This window comes from Callionymus lyra, chromosome 19, assembly GCF_982586985.1.
Source record: "Callionymus lyra chromosome 19, fCalLyr1.hap1.1, whole genome shotgun sequence".
In the NCBI taxonomy this organism is placed as follows: domain Eukaryota; kingdom Metazoa; phylum Chordata; class Actinopteri; order Syngnathiformes; family Callionymidae; genus Callionymus; species Callionymus lyra.
The window spans coordinates 7,788,520-7,805,759 of record NC_141836.1 but is presented as its reverse complement, the minus strand read 5'-3'; the positions used below and the strand labels follow the sequence as shown (position 1 = coordinate 7,805,759).

General features: G+C 36.4%; 1 protein-coding gene across 1 annotated transcript; it reads right to left on the bottom strand.

The window, feature by feature from the left end:
- Positions 1–1,952: 1,952 nt before the first annotated feature.
- Positions 1,953–15,686, bottom strand: LOC148059279 (tetraspanin-2-like). Its single transcript, XM_087782371.1, has 8 exons — positions 15,483–15,686; positions 7,012–7,114; positions 5,383–5,480; positions 5,224–5,298; positions 5,071–5,154; positions 3,940–3,996; positions 3,789–3,872; positions 1,953–3,729 (listed from the first exon to the last, which is right to left on the bottom strand). The coding sequence occupies exons 1-8, from the start codon at positions 15,549–15,551 to the stop codon at positions 3,664–3,666; spliced, it is 636 nt and encodes a 211-aa protein (XP_087638497.1). The 5' UTR covers positions 15,552–15,686; the 3' UTR covers positions 1,953–3,663.
- Positions 15,687–17,240: the final 1,554 nt, after the last annotated feature.

Below are 17,240 nucleotides of genomic sequence, written 5' to 3'. Positions count from 1 at the left end.
TCAATGCTAATGTAGCAACCGGCGCTAATTGTCGTCGTCTTCATCTTTGTCCAAAAAGACACTAAAAATAAAATCCAAATCCCTCCATATTGTTTGTCGGTAACGTCCATCTTGTATTGAAGCTTCGACATAAGGAATTGTTCAGAAAAAAACCTAAAACAAGTCTATATTTTAATTTTGTTTATCCTCATTGAAACTCATTGCAAGTGTCAGCAAGTTTTACGCTTGATAGCCTTGGATGTTCCGCTACAAAATAACTTATAAAATAGAAAATATATATTATAGGTTTTTATCTCAACAATTTCGACACGTGGAGGCTTCAATAAAAGATGGACGTTACATCGGTTGACTTTAAGTGTTTCTTTTTAGACGGAGATGAAGTTACTGAAAAGAAGTGAGTAAAAAAAAACGAGTGAATTTTGGCTGAACTATGACTCTAAGGTCAAACGAGTCTCTGGGAGGATTAAATAAATGCACTTCCATCCGACTTCACTTCACGCCTCAGGCTCTAAAAATAAATCGGCTCCGTCACCCCGAAGTGCAGCGTTTGAGAATTCTTCTTCTTCTCCTTCTTCATGCTTCTGAGAACAAAGCGCTGAATGTTCTCTGAATAAGGATCTGGTGAACAGAGTTTGACTGGTTCAGCAGAGGTGGTTGAAGAGCTGCAGTGAGGAGGAAACTCTACACCTGAAGCTCTCCTGCCTGCATGGACACATAGTCCTGCAGATGAATGTCCAGCTGTCTCGTCTCCTCAGAGCCGGACGTGCAGGACTTCAGCTGCATCACCTCTCGTCCACCAGCAGGAAGAAGGGAATCAAATATTACAATATTATATATTTTAAGCATTTAATTAGTTTATTGCATATTCATTAATTCAAGTAGTAGCTATTGTCCAGTGGCAGTATTATACTAACATTATTATTTGAATTTAATAGAATATGATTTAAAAAATATTGCATTTAGAAAATGTATTTTTAAATTATTGGACTTATTATTATCAAACATAGATTAATTTACTGATCCTTCTGGTGAATTATGTTTCTGTTAGTGAGGAGACATGTTTCAAGATGTCTGTTGTTGTTTATTGTTGGTTTCAATCTCTTCTTTTCCTTTACAGTCAGTATCCATTACTACATCTCTAACCTTTTTTCTGTTGAATTTAAATGCTGTGAATGAAAAATATTCAACTAAAATATATATATATATATATATATAAATATATATATATTTATATATTTATATATTTTTTCTTCTTGGATTACTGGAAGTGGAATACCAAATACTAATTCATTTTGAAAATGTTCTTTTTAAAATGTAATTATAAAAAACAAACAAAAAACATAACAAATCAATTTCGATTACTTTTAATATACAAATTACATATTTTAATTATAACAAACTTTTCAACTTACAAATTATTTAATTATTCAATAAAAACTGATTCAACCTTGAAATGTATAAATAATTGAATTAAATGATTCAATACAAAATAATTCAACCTTTAAATATACAAATTATTAATTAAAATGAGTCAATAAAAAATAATTCAGACTTCAAAAAATGGATTCAATGATTCAATAAAAAAATAATTAAACCTTGAAATGTATAAATAATTGAATTAAATGATTCAATAAATAAAAAAATCAATCTTAAAATATACAAAAATTGAATTAAATTACTCAATAAAAACAAATTAAACCTTGGAATATATAAATAATTGATTAAAATGAAAACAAATTCAACCTTTACAAATATAAATTACTTACTTACTTTAAATATACAAATTATTTATTAAAATTATTCAATAAAAACTAATTCAACCTTTAAATACACAAATTATTGAATTCAAGTATTAAAAATAACATAAATATAACGTTAAAAAAAACATTACAAGTAAAAAAAAAAAGTTGCAACATTTGAAACCAGTTTACTGAAAATAAATCAAGAGCCAGTGGAGATTCAAACACTTTATTAACAGCTACAGGATCTTCCTGAGAAGTCTGGAATGGTCTTTAAAAAATAAATAAGCTCACAATCGAACGACGAAAGGCGGAAGCGTGTAAACAGCGAGAGCTCACGACGACGTTGTTCCAATAGCTGCAGGAGTTTCTCTTGATCCTCGTCTAAGTTTGGAGCAAACAAACACACCTGCAGTGTCTTCTGACTCCAACCGCTGGAATAAATACAAGAGTCCATGTGTTCGCCTCGGTGAACGACTCTGAGGCGTTTCAAGTAACACGACAGACAACATCACACACTGACTTCATGACGAGAGTCACTTCATCGTGTTTGCTAATGGTTCAGAAAATCCACAGAAGCTTCCACAGCTGAGACTCTTGGAACTGAGGCTTCCAGCTGTGTTTGCTAAATGGAGAGGCTTTTATTTTGAAGGTCATTTGGAGGTGTTTTATTTTTACCTGGAGGCCAATTATAATGCAAAGTAAAGGTCGAAAGGTCATGAGAGGATAACTTGAGAAATCTTTTTCTTCTTTCATATTAAATAAAACGTAATGTTTAAAAACTTGTTTTAATTTAACCTAATGATGGTGTTTGTTATTAAAGTATTTCTTTTCTAGTGTTTAACTGTCTTTTTTCTTTGAGAATATTAAAACCAATAAAGAAAAAATGCAGAGGAATTTGATTGATCATTAAAAAAATAGCTTTTATTTTTAGGATATTTAAAAAAATTAATAGTACCAGGTGGAAAATTAACTTGAAAACGACACAAAAATTTACAACATTTATTGAAAGTAGAATTTTAAAGGTTGTGATACTGAAGCATTTTTTTTTCTTTTGCATTTAAAAAAAAAAGAAAATTCTTCAAAGAATTTTTCTTATTTAGCTTTTATTTATTTAAGTCTTTTTGTTTGTTTAAAAAAACGAATCCAACCTATAAATATGCAAATAATTGCATTTAATTATTCAATAAAAACAAATGTGACCTTTCAAAATATAAGTAATTTGGCTAAAGTATTGAATAAAAACAAATTCAACATTCAAATATATGAATTATTGAACAGAATTAGTCAATGAAATCGAATTCTACCTTTCAATATACTGTTGTTTTTGCTCCAGAAAAATTAAAACATTAAAAGTATTAAAGAGTTTCACTAAAGTAAATGTATTTATTTGTCCCAATGTACCTTTTGAATGAACATTTTTTACCCTAATCTGATAAATAAACTGTTTAAAAAGTAGGTTTAATTCGGTTTTAATTCGAATAAAAAGCAATGGGGCAGAGGTGCCCCTCAAAACGTTGTGAGGATGCTGCAGTCGGATCTGTCGTTGGTGAACCGTGATGAAGAGACTCTGGCGATAAAAGTGCTCTAAGAATTCGTACGTTTGTTTGGGACGTCGGAGTCGCTCGTCTAAGAAGAAAGGCACGTTACAGACCCTGCGACAAACCGTCTACACACATCTACACAACCACCAGTTTTTGATCCGCCTCGGGTTTCCCACAGCCCGGGGTCAGAGTCGCGGGCGAGTGCGAAAGTATCTGGGTCACGATCCTCTGGCCAACACCGTCAATCACTTATGAAACGTACAGTAAAAGAGAGAGAGAAGAAGAAAAACAGCGTCTCTGGACACTGAAGGCTTTTACAGTCATGGCGGGCGCGGGGTCCGGGGTGTGGGGGGGGGGCGGTCGGGGTCCGGGGGCGGAGCTTAGATGACCTCCCGGCTGTTTCTGATGGCGCAGCAGAGGACCATGCTGAAGATCATCCCGATGATCTGTGGGCAGAGGCCGTGCTTGAGCAAAAAAAGGCGAGACGGGGAATCGTTCGACTCACCATGACGCCGGCGATGCCGATGCCAACGTAGCCGATGATGTAGAGCTTGTTGTTGAAGAAGTCCTTGATGCCGCTCTCGCAGTCCTGCGGGGGGCAGTGGAGAGTCAGCACGGGCTACGACGGGGTCAAGGACAGAAGACAGAACTCTCACCTTGGTTGCTGGTTCTGGGTCGGGGCAGGGGTTGGCCACAGTCCCACAACAGTTGAGCTGAAAGTATACAGTTTATTGACGTCAATTCTGTTATTTAAAGGTAATTATTTTTGTGTTTAAAACATGTATTGAGTTATAATAATTATTTTATTATGTTTTTTTTTAAATAATACCATTATTTCATTTGTAATGTTTTTATATCTTTTTTGCTGGATTTATTTTCATTTTATTATAGTTCAGTGACAATAAAAGTTTATTTTATTTTATTTCATTATTATTTTTCTGGCTATTAAATGAAAATCAATTCCCCAAAAATTTGCCCAGAAAATCTTCTAAATTAATTCATTTTCGGATTCGAGCAACTCTAATATCATAATCAATTTAACTGAATCACAAAAGGCTACAAAAAACTCTGTTTACACTGTAGCCATTAGCGCAGTTACTGGAATATAAGGTAAGGTAAGGTAAGGTAAAACTTTATTAATCACTTGTTTTTTCCCCCCATATTCCCTACAAGTCCTGTGGTGATCCGCTGTAATTAAAATGATTAATAAATAATTAATAATTGTATCTTTTTATACCTTTTTTATTTATTGAATTTTCATGATATAATATTGATAATTGTTTATTTATTTAAATATCAGTCATATATATATATTATAAGAATTAAATCCAAAAGAAAAACACATAATTATTTTATTAAAATAGAAAATGTGTTTTAATAAATCTAAAAGTCATATTTGTTCGTTAAATAATATGTATTATTATTATATGTGTGAATATGTATTATATAGCTATAAATATTCAGTAAAGTAATATTGTTTATTTGCACAATTATATTAAAAAAAAGCAAACTATGAAAAATAAAAATTTGCCGTTGAGGTAAAAAAAAAGGTCTTGTATTTAAACCTCAACTATAAAAGCAATTGCACTAAAAATCTAAATAAATACTAATATATGTATTAATAAATTGATAAATAATCCAAAATAGAATGAAAATAAAGTTTAAGAGAGTAAAAAAACAAAACTAAATAAGAGTAGGATGTAAAAAGTAAGTAAGAAATAAAAAAAATCATCAAGAGATTTAAGGCACAGAAGGAGCTTCATCAAGTCAAATGAAGTGTGACTCACGACTCTGTGGTAGGTGAGAATCATGGTGCTGTTGCTGTTTTCACCGTAAGATGTTGTATAAAAGTTCTGAACGTCCTCTATGATCTGGAAAAGGAAAATAAAGGCGTTAATAAAAATAAAAAAACATCGTCACATCAGGAAAAACATTTCTACCTTGTCTTTGTTCAAGAATCCAAACACTCCAGCAGCCACTTCAGCGCCGAAGATGATCAGCAGACAAGTAAAGAACTAGAGTCCAAAGAAACAAATGAGTTTGTTCAGAACAAATGTCTTGAATCTTTAAATATGAACGTTTGTTTCGTGGACACTCACCGAGCCCAGCAGACACTGAGACTCTCTGACGGCCCCGCAGCAGCCGAAGAAACCCACCAGCATCACCAGACTGCCGGCGCCGATCAGGATGTAGACGCCTGAGAAAATCACTCTCAAAAATCATTAAACTTCTCACACACAAGAAGCCACTAATAAAATAACTTTGAAAATTGATGCGATTCCACAGTTTGCCACTAGATGGAAGCAGAGAAACATCAGAGACTTTTTATTAGGTCATTAATCTCAGTCTGGACCCGGTCCTGGGCTACTGTCGCCACCGTGACCGAGGGTGAGTCTGAGGTTGAGAAGTTTAGTTTAAAATATATATATATATGTCTATAAATGTGTCCGCAGTGATTTTTCATTCTCCTCCCGTGTGAGGCTGTTGCTATGGCGACGCAACAAAACAGCAGAGGCTCTCACTGTCTGCTGGGACTCTCTCCATGTCAGATCCACGTGGAACAAACAAGTCTGTGAGGACCTGACGTGAAGCACGAGCTCTTTAGAGCAAGACAAGGAGTTATGTATTAAATAAAATAGAAATAATATCCTAAATTGTAAAAATATTCAATTATATATACCAACTCTTTATATATATATATATATAAAAAGCTCAATAATCACTCAAATTTCCCCCAAAAAATGAATAAACACAAGTTTTATTATTATTATTATTATTATTTTGTTTCTAGCAAAATTCTGGATAAAATAAATAGAAAATAAAATGATAAGTTCTGATCAACTCTGACTCTGACATAAATAAAATAAACCTAAATATCCTAAGATGTAAATGATCTGTTTATCTTTTATTAATGTAAAAACATGCATTTAAAAGTATTGAGATTATAAATCCACTACAATTATTGAAAGTGACACAATAAAACAATGATGAAAAAAAACAACTCCTGAAAGTAAAAACTATGAAAATTATGAAGAAATAAAATAGAAAATATTTATACATGATCGTTCTGATTAACTCGGATTTTGTGTTAAATATATAAATAAAGATATAAATAATCCTCAATCAGGGGATGACTGAGGACAGGAGGATACAGTCGACTCCTGCAGCTTTTAAAGCTGATGTTTGGACGTTAAGTCCTCCTCAGATATCGCAAGGAGGATGACTGAGGACGAGAGGATACAGTCGACTCAAGCTACTTTTTTAAAGTTTTATTTTAAAAACAAATGTAAGCAGTCAATACTTTATCAAGAGTCATGTGGTCTGTAAACTATGTTGCAAAAAAAAAAGATATAATATTGAATATATTGCAAATAAATTCAAATATTAGCAACATTTCATTTAATTGTTTAATTGTTGCGTATAAACTTCAGAACTTCAATGAAATTCAATGAAATCCAGAGAGATCCGGCCATGACTGAGGATGAGAGGATACTGTCGACTCCAGCAGCTTTTAATGATAAATATATTTTGTTTTCAAAACAAATAAAAGCAGTTACGACTTTGTCAAAAGTCATGTGGTCTCTCTCTCTATATATAATATAGTTAAATTACTGTTAAATAGTAAGTTTCTGATAAGAAACTGGATTCAATGAACATTGTTTCATTATCATTCATAAGGAGGTGTTTGTTGTTATCATCAGAAAACCTCTTGTGTTTCCATCACTCACCGATGAAGAACGTGTCCGGAGCTTTATCTCCGTTGAGCAGCGACACGGTTTCCGGGTCAAAGCGAAGCCAGAGTCCCACGGCCAGAACAAAAGAGCCCATCAGCTGCAGAGAGACCCAGAGTAAAGTCAGCTCAAACAAATGCGTATATTTTTATTTATTATTCATGTTTTCCATTCTCTATAAAGCACGGAGCGTCAGTGGAACTCATTAAAACAGCCGTTGTTTTGTGTCTTTAACGACGTTTGTATAAAAGTACACATTTCCACGACCAAAGAACCAAAAAAGAGATGACGGCGACTTTTCCAGCCTCCACGCTGGCACCGGCGCTTTCATGGAGTCTGACTTGAAAGTGCTGCGTGTCCACATTAATGACTGGGACTAATACGTTCCAGGGAGACCAGTAGATGTGGCACCTCCAGCCTCCACGGAACCCTCCGCTGTGTTTGGAAATGCGGTCGCCCCGGGGGTTTCCCTCCAACGTAGGTTGAAACCAGGATCCAGACAAAGGTTCTGATAAATCAGGAGAGTATTTAAAGGAGGTTTAGAGCGAGGGCTGCGTCACAGCTTTTCCATAGCGATGTGGTTTCTGTTAGCATCTCCGGCGCTCAGTGCAGTCTTGGCCTTATTGCAACCTGTAGTCATCCTGGAACAATGTTTGTTTCCAGGAGCTGTCGGTGCCGAACGCTGGAATGAGAGACGACAGCGACCCTGAAGGAAGTCTTGCTAAAACTATTAGTGTTAAAAACTTCTTCTCTAAATCTTTACACTTAAACATCGCGATACTCTTTTACAATACTGTATCGACATTCAACACAATTGTATTGATTTTGATTGTTCTGGGCTTTGAAATTCTATTTTATTGTCCTTTCATGGTTTATATTTCAATAAAGTGTGTATAAAATATAACAATTCATTTTTTTAAATGTACAATTAAGATGCATTAAACTTGTAAGATGGCAAGAGTGATTATCCCGCGAGATCCAGGGGATGACTGAGGACGAGAGGCTACAGTCGACTCTGGCAGCTTTTAAAGCTGATGTTTAGACATTACGTCCTCCTCAGATATCGCGAGGAGGATGACTGAGGACGAGAGGATACAGTCAACTCGTTCAGCTTTTAAAGCTGATGTTTGGACATTACGTCCTCCTCAGATATCGCGAGGAGGATGACTGAGGACGAGAGGATACAGTCAACTCGTTCGGCTTTTAAAGCTGATGTTTGGACATTAGATCCTCCTCAGATATCGTAAGGAGGATGACTGAGGAGGAGAGGATACAGTTGACTCTGGCAGCTTTTAAAGCTGATGTTTGGACATTAGATCCTCCTCAGATATCGCAAGGAGGATGACTGAGGACGAGAGGATACAGTCGACTCCTGCAGCTTTTAAAGCTGATGTTTGGACATCACGTCCTCATCAGATATCGCAAGGAGGATGACTGAGGACGAGAGGATACAGTCTACTCGTTCAGCTTTTAAAGCTGATGTTTGGACATTACGTCCTCCTCAGAAATCGCAAGGAGGATGACTGAGGACGAGAGGATACAGGCGACTGAAGCTGATGTTTGGACATATTTTGGTTTGCAAACAAATGAAAGCAGTTACGACTTTTCAAGAGTCATGTGGTCTGTAAATACTACAACACCAGAGTCAAGTACTGGACAATACTATACTACATTATCACGATATATCGTATTGTTGACCCTGTATCGTGATACGTATCGTATTGCCAGACTCTTGCCAATACACGCCCCTAGTTAAGGTTGAGTGTATATTGTATAATGTTACAAGTGGTGGTTTAACTCCATTTCTGGACCAGCATGACTCAGTTTGAAATCAGGCGTCGAGCTGCATCTTTGTGAACTCAATCGGATTGTTCAAATCCCAGTTCACACCTCGGCGACTCGCCTGGTTAAGCGCCCGAGCACAGAAGCCGCCCGCCCTCCCCGGAGCGAGGATTTGTGTGTCACCGCGTAAGTGACAGTCGAGCCCGGGATTAGCGGCGGACTGATGCTAACACGTAGAGCTCAAAAAGACGACGCTCGCCAAAGACCAAATCCCACCTGACATCACACAAATCCACTCGCTCCAGTCGCTCAAGAACGAATAATAAATTTCCAGATTAAAGAAACACTAATATCAGTGTCGTATTAAAATGTACAGAATGGCAAAAAGAAGCGAACAAATGCTTTGTTTACACTGTAGCCACTAGCGCCACTAATATAAACCTGCTGTTTCCTCTAATGTCCTCTTAAGGTAAGGTAAATTTTATTGATCCCTCAGGAGGAATTTGTTGTTTTCCAACAGCCACAGAAAATGCAGCAATTTTTCATAAAAAATAAATCTAAATAAATAAAAAAAAACAATCAAAATAAAATAAGAACAAGAACATAAAGAGAAAGCTTTTGTGTGAAATATCCTTAATATTCTGAACCATTTGTACAAATATGAATTCAAAAACAGTATTTTAACTTTATTTAAAACCAACAACAACAACTTTTCGACCTCATTATTTGGTGAAAACTGTGTTTACACATCAGAACTGAGGTTGATCTCCTGCTAATACAGCGGACGAGGAAATCGAACCCACTGAGAGTCAAATCAAGACAAATTGGGTTGATTTATCCCAACAGAAGCATCCACTCGCTGACACAACATCCAGATCTCTACTCTGATCATCCCAGAGGTCCCATTAACCCCCTCACTACTTACACCCCGCCCTCCACCCACTCCTTTGTCTGCCGTCATTATCTTCCCTGACACACCCCACTACCACCTCCTGCTCTTCTTAACCCCCCTGCTCTCTCCAACTTCACCCAGAGGACAAAGACTCGACTGTCTCCGCGGCGCTCTCCACGCAACGCACAATAGAACAACACAACAACAACACTGGAAGATGAAGAAAGTGTCCTTTCCTGTGTCCTTTCCTGACACTTTTTTTCAAGCTCGGCTAATGAAGCACTTTTTATGAGGGCTGTTAAATCTTTTTTTCCAAATGATGTTGTGACTGTAAATGAAGTCGTGGGAGGAGTTTTTCCATAAATATATCCACGTGGAGAGCAGATGTTAGAGCGGCTGATGAAGTGAAGTGACGTCATTTAGTCGTAGAATTTTTCTTGTTAAATTTAAGTTAAGTTTCTTATTTGATTTTAACCAAACTTTTTTACGACTTTTATGCAGGGGTGTGTATTGGCAAGAATCTGACGATACGTATCACGATACAGACGCAACGATACGATATATAGTGATACTGTAGTAACAAGGTTATATGTGTAGTATTGTGGAGTACTTGACTCTGGTGTTGCAGAATTTACAGAAAACATGACTCTTGACGGTGTTTTTAAACCGAAATAAGTCCTAATGTATCCTCTCGTCCTCAGTTATCGCCGGTGTCTCGCTGGATTTCATTGTTCCACTAGCAACGGAGGATGTAATGCTGCCATCTAGCGTCTGGAGGTTTACACACAAAAAAAAAACATCGTGAATATTTGCATTTATTTTGCAATATTCAATATTATATCATTTTTGCCTTTTTGACAAAGTTGTAACTGTTTTAATTTGTTTTGAAACCAAAATATAATTTTTATATATCTTTAAAAAGTTTCTGCAGTCGACTGCATCCTCTCGTCCTCAGTCACCGCCGGGATCTTGCGATATCTGAGGAGGACGTGATCCAGGCATAAGCTTGAATAGCGGCCCGAGTCAACTGTATCCTCTCATCCCCAGTCATCCCTAAAATCTTACTGGATAATCACTGTTGCCATCTTACAAGTTTAGCTGCAACACAAAAATGATTTTATTACACAGTATATTGTGATATTAACTAGGAAAAAATGTGATTTTAAAGCCAAATATTGATACAGTATCATGAACAAAAACCATTGCGATTTTTAAATGTATTGATATTTTCTTAATCCCCTACATTATTGCAATAATATCCAAAAAAACGACGATGTCTAAGTCATCGAGCAGCTTCTTCACATTATACTGAACCATTAGTGCGATGATGCTGAAACTATCCGTCAACATTACGGTCAAGACTCATTACTTCCTCAGTCAGCAACGAAACCACCACAGCCACAAATGCACGTCGACCTCGGCACTATAGCTTCATGTGGGTTGGGGTTGTTTTCCATCTTTTGAAGGAAATGTTTGGTCCTGGAAGTGCTTCTCACTCCATCATCCCTCCATCACCGGAGCTGTTTGATGGATTTACCTTCAACAATTACTCTCCACACTTGAAAACTCATGACCTTTTCCATCCTTCTCCTGGTCTCTGTCGGCTCAGAACCTTCAACCCCACATCAAGAACCTTCATCATGACCTTTCATTAGAGATGTAGGGTGAAGATAAGTAGGGTCAGGATGGTCCATGACTGGAGCAGGAGCCTTTGAACGCTACAAAGTCAGTGAGAGTGAAGGTACAAATGTAGGATCAGACAAAGAGTGGCATGGAACATGACACTTTCATTTCACTGGAGGATTGAAAGAGGGACTGTGTGTGCGCTGAGAGCCCCGAGGTCGCAGAGGACTAAGTAGCCCCAGGGGTGACATATGGAGGAAGTGTGTGGGGAGGAAGTTGGTGAAAAAACAATTCTGGCTTCACGTAAGGATCAGATTTTATCTGAAGAAATAAAATTTGCGGATGATCTCATTGTTTTCCACTCAACACTCGAGCGACCACACGAGCACCTGCCGTGGAGGCTAAATATTGACATTAAACTGAAGCCTGTGTTCCCTAATAAATGGGTCGGTTATTACCAGCACACACGCACATGTGTTGTCGCTCTTAGCTTCAGGCTCAACGCACTAAATGCTCTGAACTCACTCTGATGATGATGATTGATTTTGTTTTGATGAAATAAAATCTCCAGCTTTAGTGGGAACTCTGAGGAAAACAGTTCCATGTGTTTATGACTATGGTGGTTTATCGTCTGGCGATTACAATACATCGTCAACTATACAATATATTGTGATACTTTAGTAACAAGTATATATTTGTAGTATTGTCCAGTACTTGACTCTGGTGTTGTAGTATTTACAGACCACATGACTCTTCACGAAGTCGTAACTGCTTTCATTTGTTTTCAAACCAAAATGTCAAAAAAAGTTAACTGTATCCTCTCGTCCTCAGTCATTGCAAGGATCTTGCAGGATTTAATAAGTTGTGGACCTAATGAGGACCTGCGGACATCTAGTGGCCTGAAGTTTAAATGTAACACAAAAAAACGTTGCAAATATTTGCATGTAAATTGTTAATTAAAATAAAATTGTCGCATACACACACTTTGTTGAAATATAAACCATCGAAGAATATGTTTTGTAACCAAAATATGTCCAAACATCAGCTTTGAAAGCTGCTGGAGTCAACTGTATCCTCTCGTCCTCAGTCATTGCCGTGATCTCACAGGTTTAATTGTTACTTTAGCGGTGGAGGACTTAATGACTGCTGCCATCTAGAGGCCGGGAGTTTAATTGCAATAGAAAAATGGAAAAACCATGCAAATATTTAATGTTAAAAAAATCATATATAATTGATTAAAATTATATAATTTCATACACATTTTAAAAACGATAAAACAATGTAGTAAACTTAAAATGTGATCGATACAGTGCTGTTGAATATCAATACAAATGTTTCAATATTTATATATATCAGTTTTTTCATTAACTATCTGGTTGAATTTAGTTCTGGGTCACAACATCAAGTTCGTTTCCGATACTTTATAAATATGTGTTGAATTCAAAGCTCCTGCAGGCCATGAAAACTGGACCAGAGAAGTTTTTAAAACCCTTCTGAAAGTGAAACATGATCCAGCATCTTCCCCATCTGCGGAGTCGCCGGAGGCATCTGGATGCTGTTGCCATGACAACCTCTTAACTCGGCCGCCCTCTGTTTGTGACACGGATGAAACATCCCGTCACTGATCCAGTTTCGATCCTTATCTGGGTCAACTGTCCTTATTTTCGAGTGCGGCGCAAAACACGAAAACATCCCTCGCCGTTTTTTCCTTCCTCGTCACCAAACTACGCGGTCGCCGGTTCGACTCCCCAGTAAAGATAATAAATCACGCCTGCATTGAGACCGCAGCGAGACTGAAGTTATGCTATTGTCCCGCTGTCACAATGGATCCTTTCACTCGGGCCTGATCCACTCCACAGATGCCGCTCGGAAAATCTCCCTCCTCAGGCACACAAAGGAACGTCCCCCCTCGGAGAGGAACGCTCGTAAATAAGCACAAAGGTTATCCAGTGTCGGCTGCACACACTCGTGCGAGGTGTGCGTGTGAGTGTGCATGTGAGTGTGCATGTGAGTGTGTGTGTGTGTGTAGGCTGGACACCTTTCACGTGCAGATGTCTGGAGCGACTCTTGTGTTGCCTTCAAGGACCTTAAAGTGGAAACATCAGGTTGTCTCAGATAGGAGCCCCCAAAAAAAACCTGAACTCAGCATCACTTTTTAAAGGTTTTCATCTTTTATTACAATGTAATTAGTTGTGAATAAAAACTTCTAAAACATCTGGGTTTACCCTCGTTAGCATCGTGCTACGCCCTCTTTTTAAAATGTTCGTCACAGAAAACTGCTCCTAGCTCACTCAAAACCAAAAGTTGTTCGTGAAATATTACAAAATAACAAGCGTGCAAAGTAGATTTGTTTGTCCTTTTTGTGTTGGAAATACGTTTTTTAACTTTATTTGAAATAAGCGCTGGTTTTGCCCAGTGTAGCGTTAGCATTATTGTGGCTAGCTTTAGAGCACATGTGTCAATCAAGGGGGCATTTATCGTGGTTTGCTCAAAATTAACGCGGTTAAATCTTTATATGACAACTTGTAAACTTGTCTTGAAGAAAAGATACGGGACAATAAATTGTTCAGATTCACGTTGCACCAGGAATATTGGTTTTCAAGGTTTTTTATCTTTTAGGTTAAAACTTCTTTTTCACTTAAAAAAAAATTAAGTTATTCATGTTTTTTGTTTATTTTAATAGAAAACGACAGCACGTTTCTGCCTGGGACAATAAAATACTGTCATTAATATAAATAGAAATAAAATCAAAGATTAAGGAAATAAAATTAAGGAAAATTGGCAAAAAGTTAGGAAGAAAAAAAGCAAGTAAGTATGTAAGTAATAGTTATTTGAAAAGACTGAAAAATAATGCAAAATACAAAAAACAAATTGGACACAGCAAGAACCCGAAGAAAAGAAACTGTTATGTCAAGGTTGAAATATGATTAAAAGGAAGAAGCACAGATCGGGAAAAAGTTAAAAAACGTGAAAACGTTGTTTCATAATTTAAAGAATTTGGATTTAAAAGACATATTAATTGGAAATTCTAGTAAAATATGTAATTGCACTATCTTAGGAAAACTAAATTAATAAATATAATATAGTAATGAGTCATTATCGACTATTCGTAAATTAAAAGAAACATTTCATTCCGATCCACACTCCATACCAGTAGGTGGCGGTAATGCAGCTTTACATTGTTTGTCTCAAAACTAAATTGTAAAGGAACAACATTGTTGTGTCAGTGCTGTGCATTTAAACGTTAGCTAATGTAAATGTTTCTTCTTTCAATGTTATTTTCTCTGTTAGTTTATTGAAAACCTAAAGGAAAATTAAAAGCACAATAAAGCCGTAGTGAAGGTTAGCAGGATGTATTTAAAACCATTAAATATTCATCATTTGTTTTGTGGTTAGGTACAATATTAGCTTGTTTTTTTTTCAAGTATACACATATTTTAGCATCATTGATCCAAATAATTAAATGGATTAAGTGGTTTTATAATTGATTACAATTAAGTTAAATAATTGTCAATTTTATCACCAGTGTATATGTGTTTTGACTTTGTTTAGACGCATGTTTTTAATACTAGTATTAACTTTGTTTTCATTAAGGTCTTATATTTATTTCTCCTGACACTTTTCCTAGTCTTTTCCACTTTACATCGAATAATTTAAACTTAAATATTGAAGTAAATATCAAGTTTTAGTCGTGATAAAACCTAAGGAATCTTTAGAAATATTTCTTTTAAAAGCTTTGATTCAGTAAATCAAACTATAAACCCACACTTGGAACAGTTACAGCGAGTGAAGTCCTTCTTGAAAGTAGAACATAAACACTTCCAGCGTGGGATTCGAACCAAGAACCACTCGGTCAAATATTTGGGTGAATGAATGGAAGAGTGAAATCGCTGAAACAGTGTTTTCCACGCTGTGTCTCCATCCCTCCATCTCTCTCTCTCTCTCTTTTCATTCACAGTCTTCCGTTCAAAAACACGCTCTCGCGAGGAAACTGGGCGTTTGTTTCCTTCTGTGGAAAAAGTGATGTGAGCTCAGGACGAGCGCGCGTGTCACCCTTTCACTGCCGCGCACGGGAGAGAAAAAACCAGGAGCGAAAAAGCGGGTCGAGTCTCGTCCGACACCCGAAAAAAAAGAACAAGTGGAAGCGGGTGAGAGAGAACTTGAAACTCACCCAGAATATGAAGTTGAAGACGAACAGAAGGTACTTGACGCACTTCATCCCTCCTTCCACTTTACCCATCTCTGGAGCTCAGGTTTGCTTTCGAGGACGAGATGATCTGTGGAGGGTGAAGATAACGGTCCACGAACAACTGCCACTCGTCTCCCTCTCGCGCCCGTCTGGTGGCCGCGGGCGCGCGCGCGTGCACACGCCACTCACCACAGGATCCGCTTAGACTCTTTTCCAGACCGCCCCTGAGGGGGGGAGGCAGGGGGGAGAGGGACCGCACGACAATGGCTCTCTGCTGCCCCCAAAGTCAAAAACTCGTGTCAGATATTTATGTTTTTTTTTTTAAGTTGGCGGTTCTACTCCGGGAACTCCGATTTCCTCCCACGAACCAAAACGAACGAACAATTAAAAGTTGAATTTGACACATTTTCCAGGTTTTTGTGAATTAACTTAAAGGTGATCGTGGAATAAAGTGTTTATTTAAGAACATTTTTTCTTTTTCTTTCTTTATATTTTTAAACGTGAACTTCTGTACTGCGAAGTCAACCGAAATGTATTTTTCATTGACTAAACTATCAGTGAAATATATTTTTATATTTTAATACATTCAGATATTCAAAGTTATTATGAAAATAATAATAATTGTTGCTATCATTAATATTTTTTTTATAATTAACTCTTAACTTAATTATTCAATCGGTTCTTTCAACAAGTTTACTGTGTTTTACTATAATATGCTATTTTTGTATTTCATCATATTGTTGTTTCTATTGTGCTTTTTAAATGTACTGGGCTATTTTATAAATTTGGAAAGCACTGAGTTTCACTGAATGTCTGAAATATGCTCTATAATAATGATAATAATAATAATAATAATAATAATAATAATAATAATAATAATAATAATAATAACAATAACAATCTATGTATTTAAGAGCCCATTTCATGAATCTCAATGAGAATTTATGAGTGAAAAGAGGAACAAAAGACGATAAAATAACATATTAAAGTAATAATTATATTATTATCATTAACATTTATTGGTTTTGGATTAAAACGTTTAAATCTTGACCTACGGAACTATTTCTCGGTTAATGTTTATACACGGACCATAAATATTGACGGACCAAGTGCAGCGTATTTTCCGTATATACAGTATATAAATATATATTTCATTTGAAAACAATACGTTTGTTAAGTTCGTTTATTAGGCGTTTTTAGTTTAAATTTAGCAGAACATTATATACAGGACACAGGAAACTCGAAGGTAAGGGCTAATATTAGCATTGTTAGCAACACAGTGAAGTAAACATTACATTTTACCATTATAAATAATATTTTAAAACATGATTTAATAACTTAGAGAGAGTGATTTTAGTTTAATTGTTTATTTTGACATTAAATATTTCATTTTACATTTAACTATATGATTGATGTCATGACTATCTATTGATTAGTATTGACGTATTTTGACTATTTTGGGAATAACAACGAGAAAGAGAACAAACCAGGAATATTGACAATAAGAAAGTATTGAACATGTCACTTTGAACTTTTCTCAGACTCAATGTGGAGCCGAACAGTTGAAAAACGTCCCCCAAGTTCAACGCCTGGTCGGCCACCATCTGTGGACTCTCAACACAAATGTTTTCCTGAGAGTCTGTGACTGTTGCTCGGCGATGTCCTTGTAGAGCTCGTCTGCGGGACAGGAATGCTGCTGCCGTCCATCACGGTGCGAATCTAACCCACATATATGGAAGA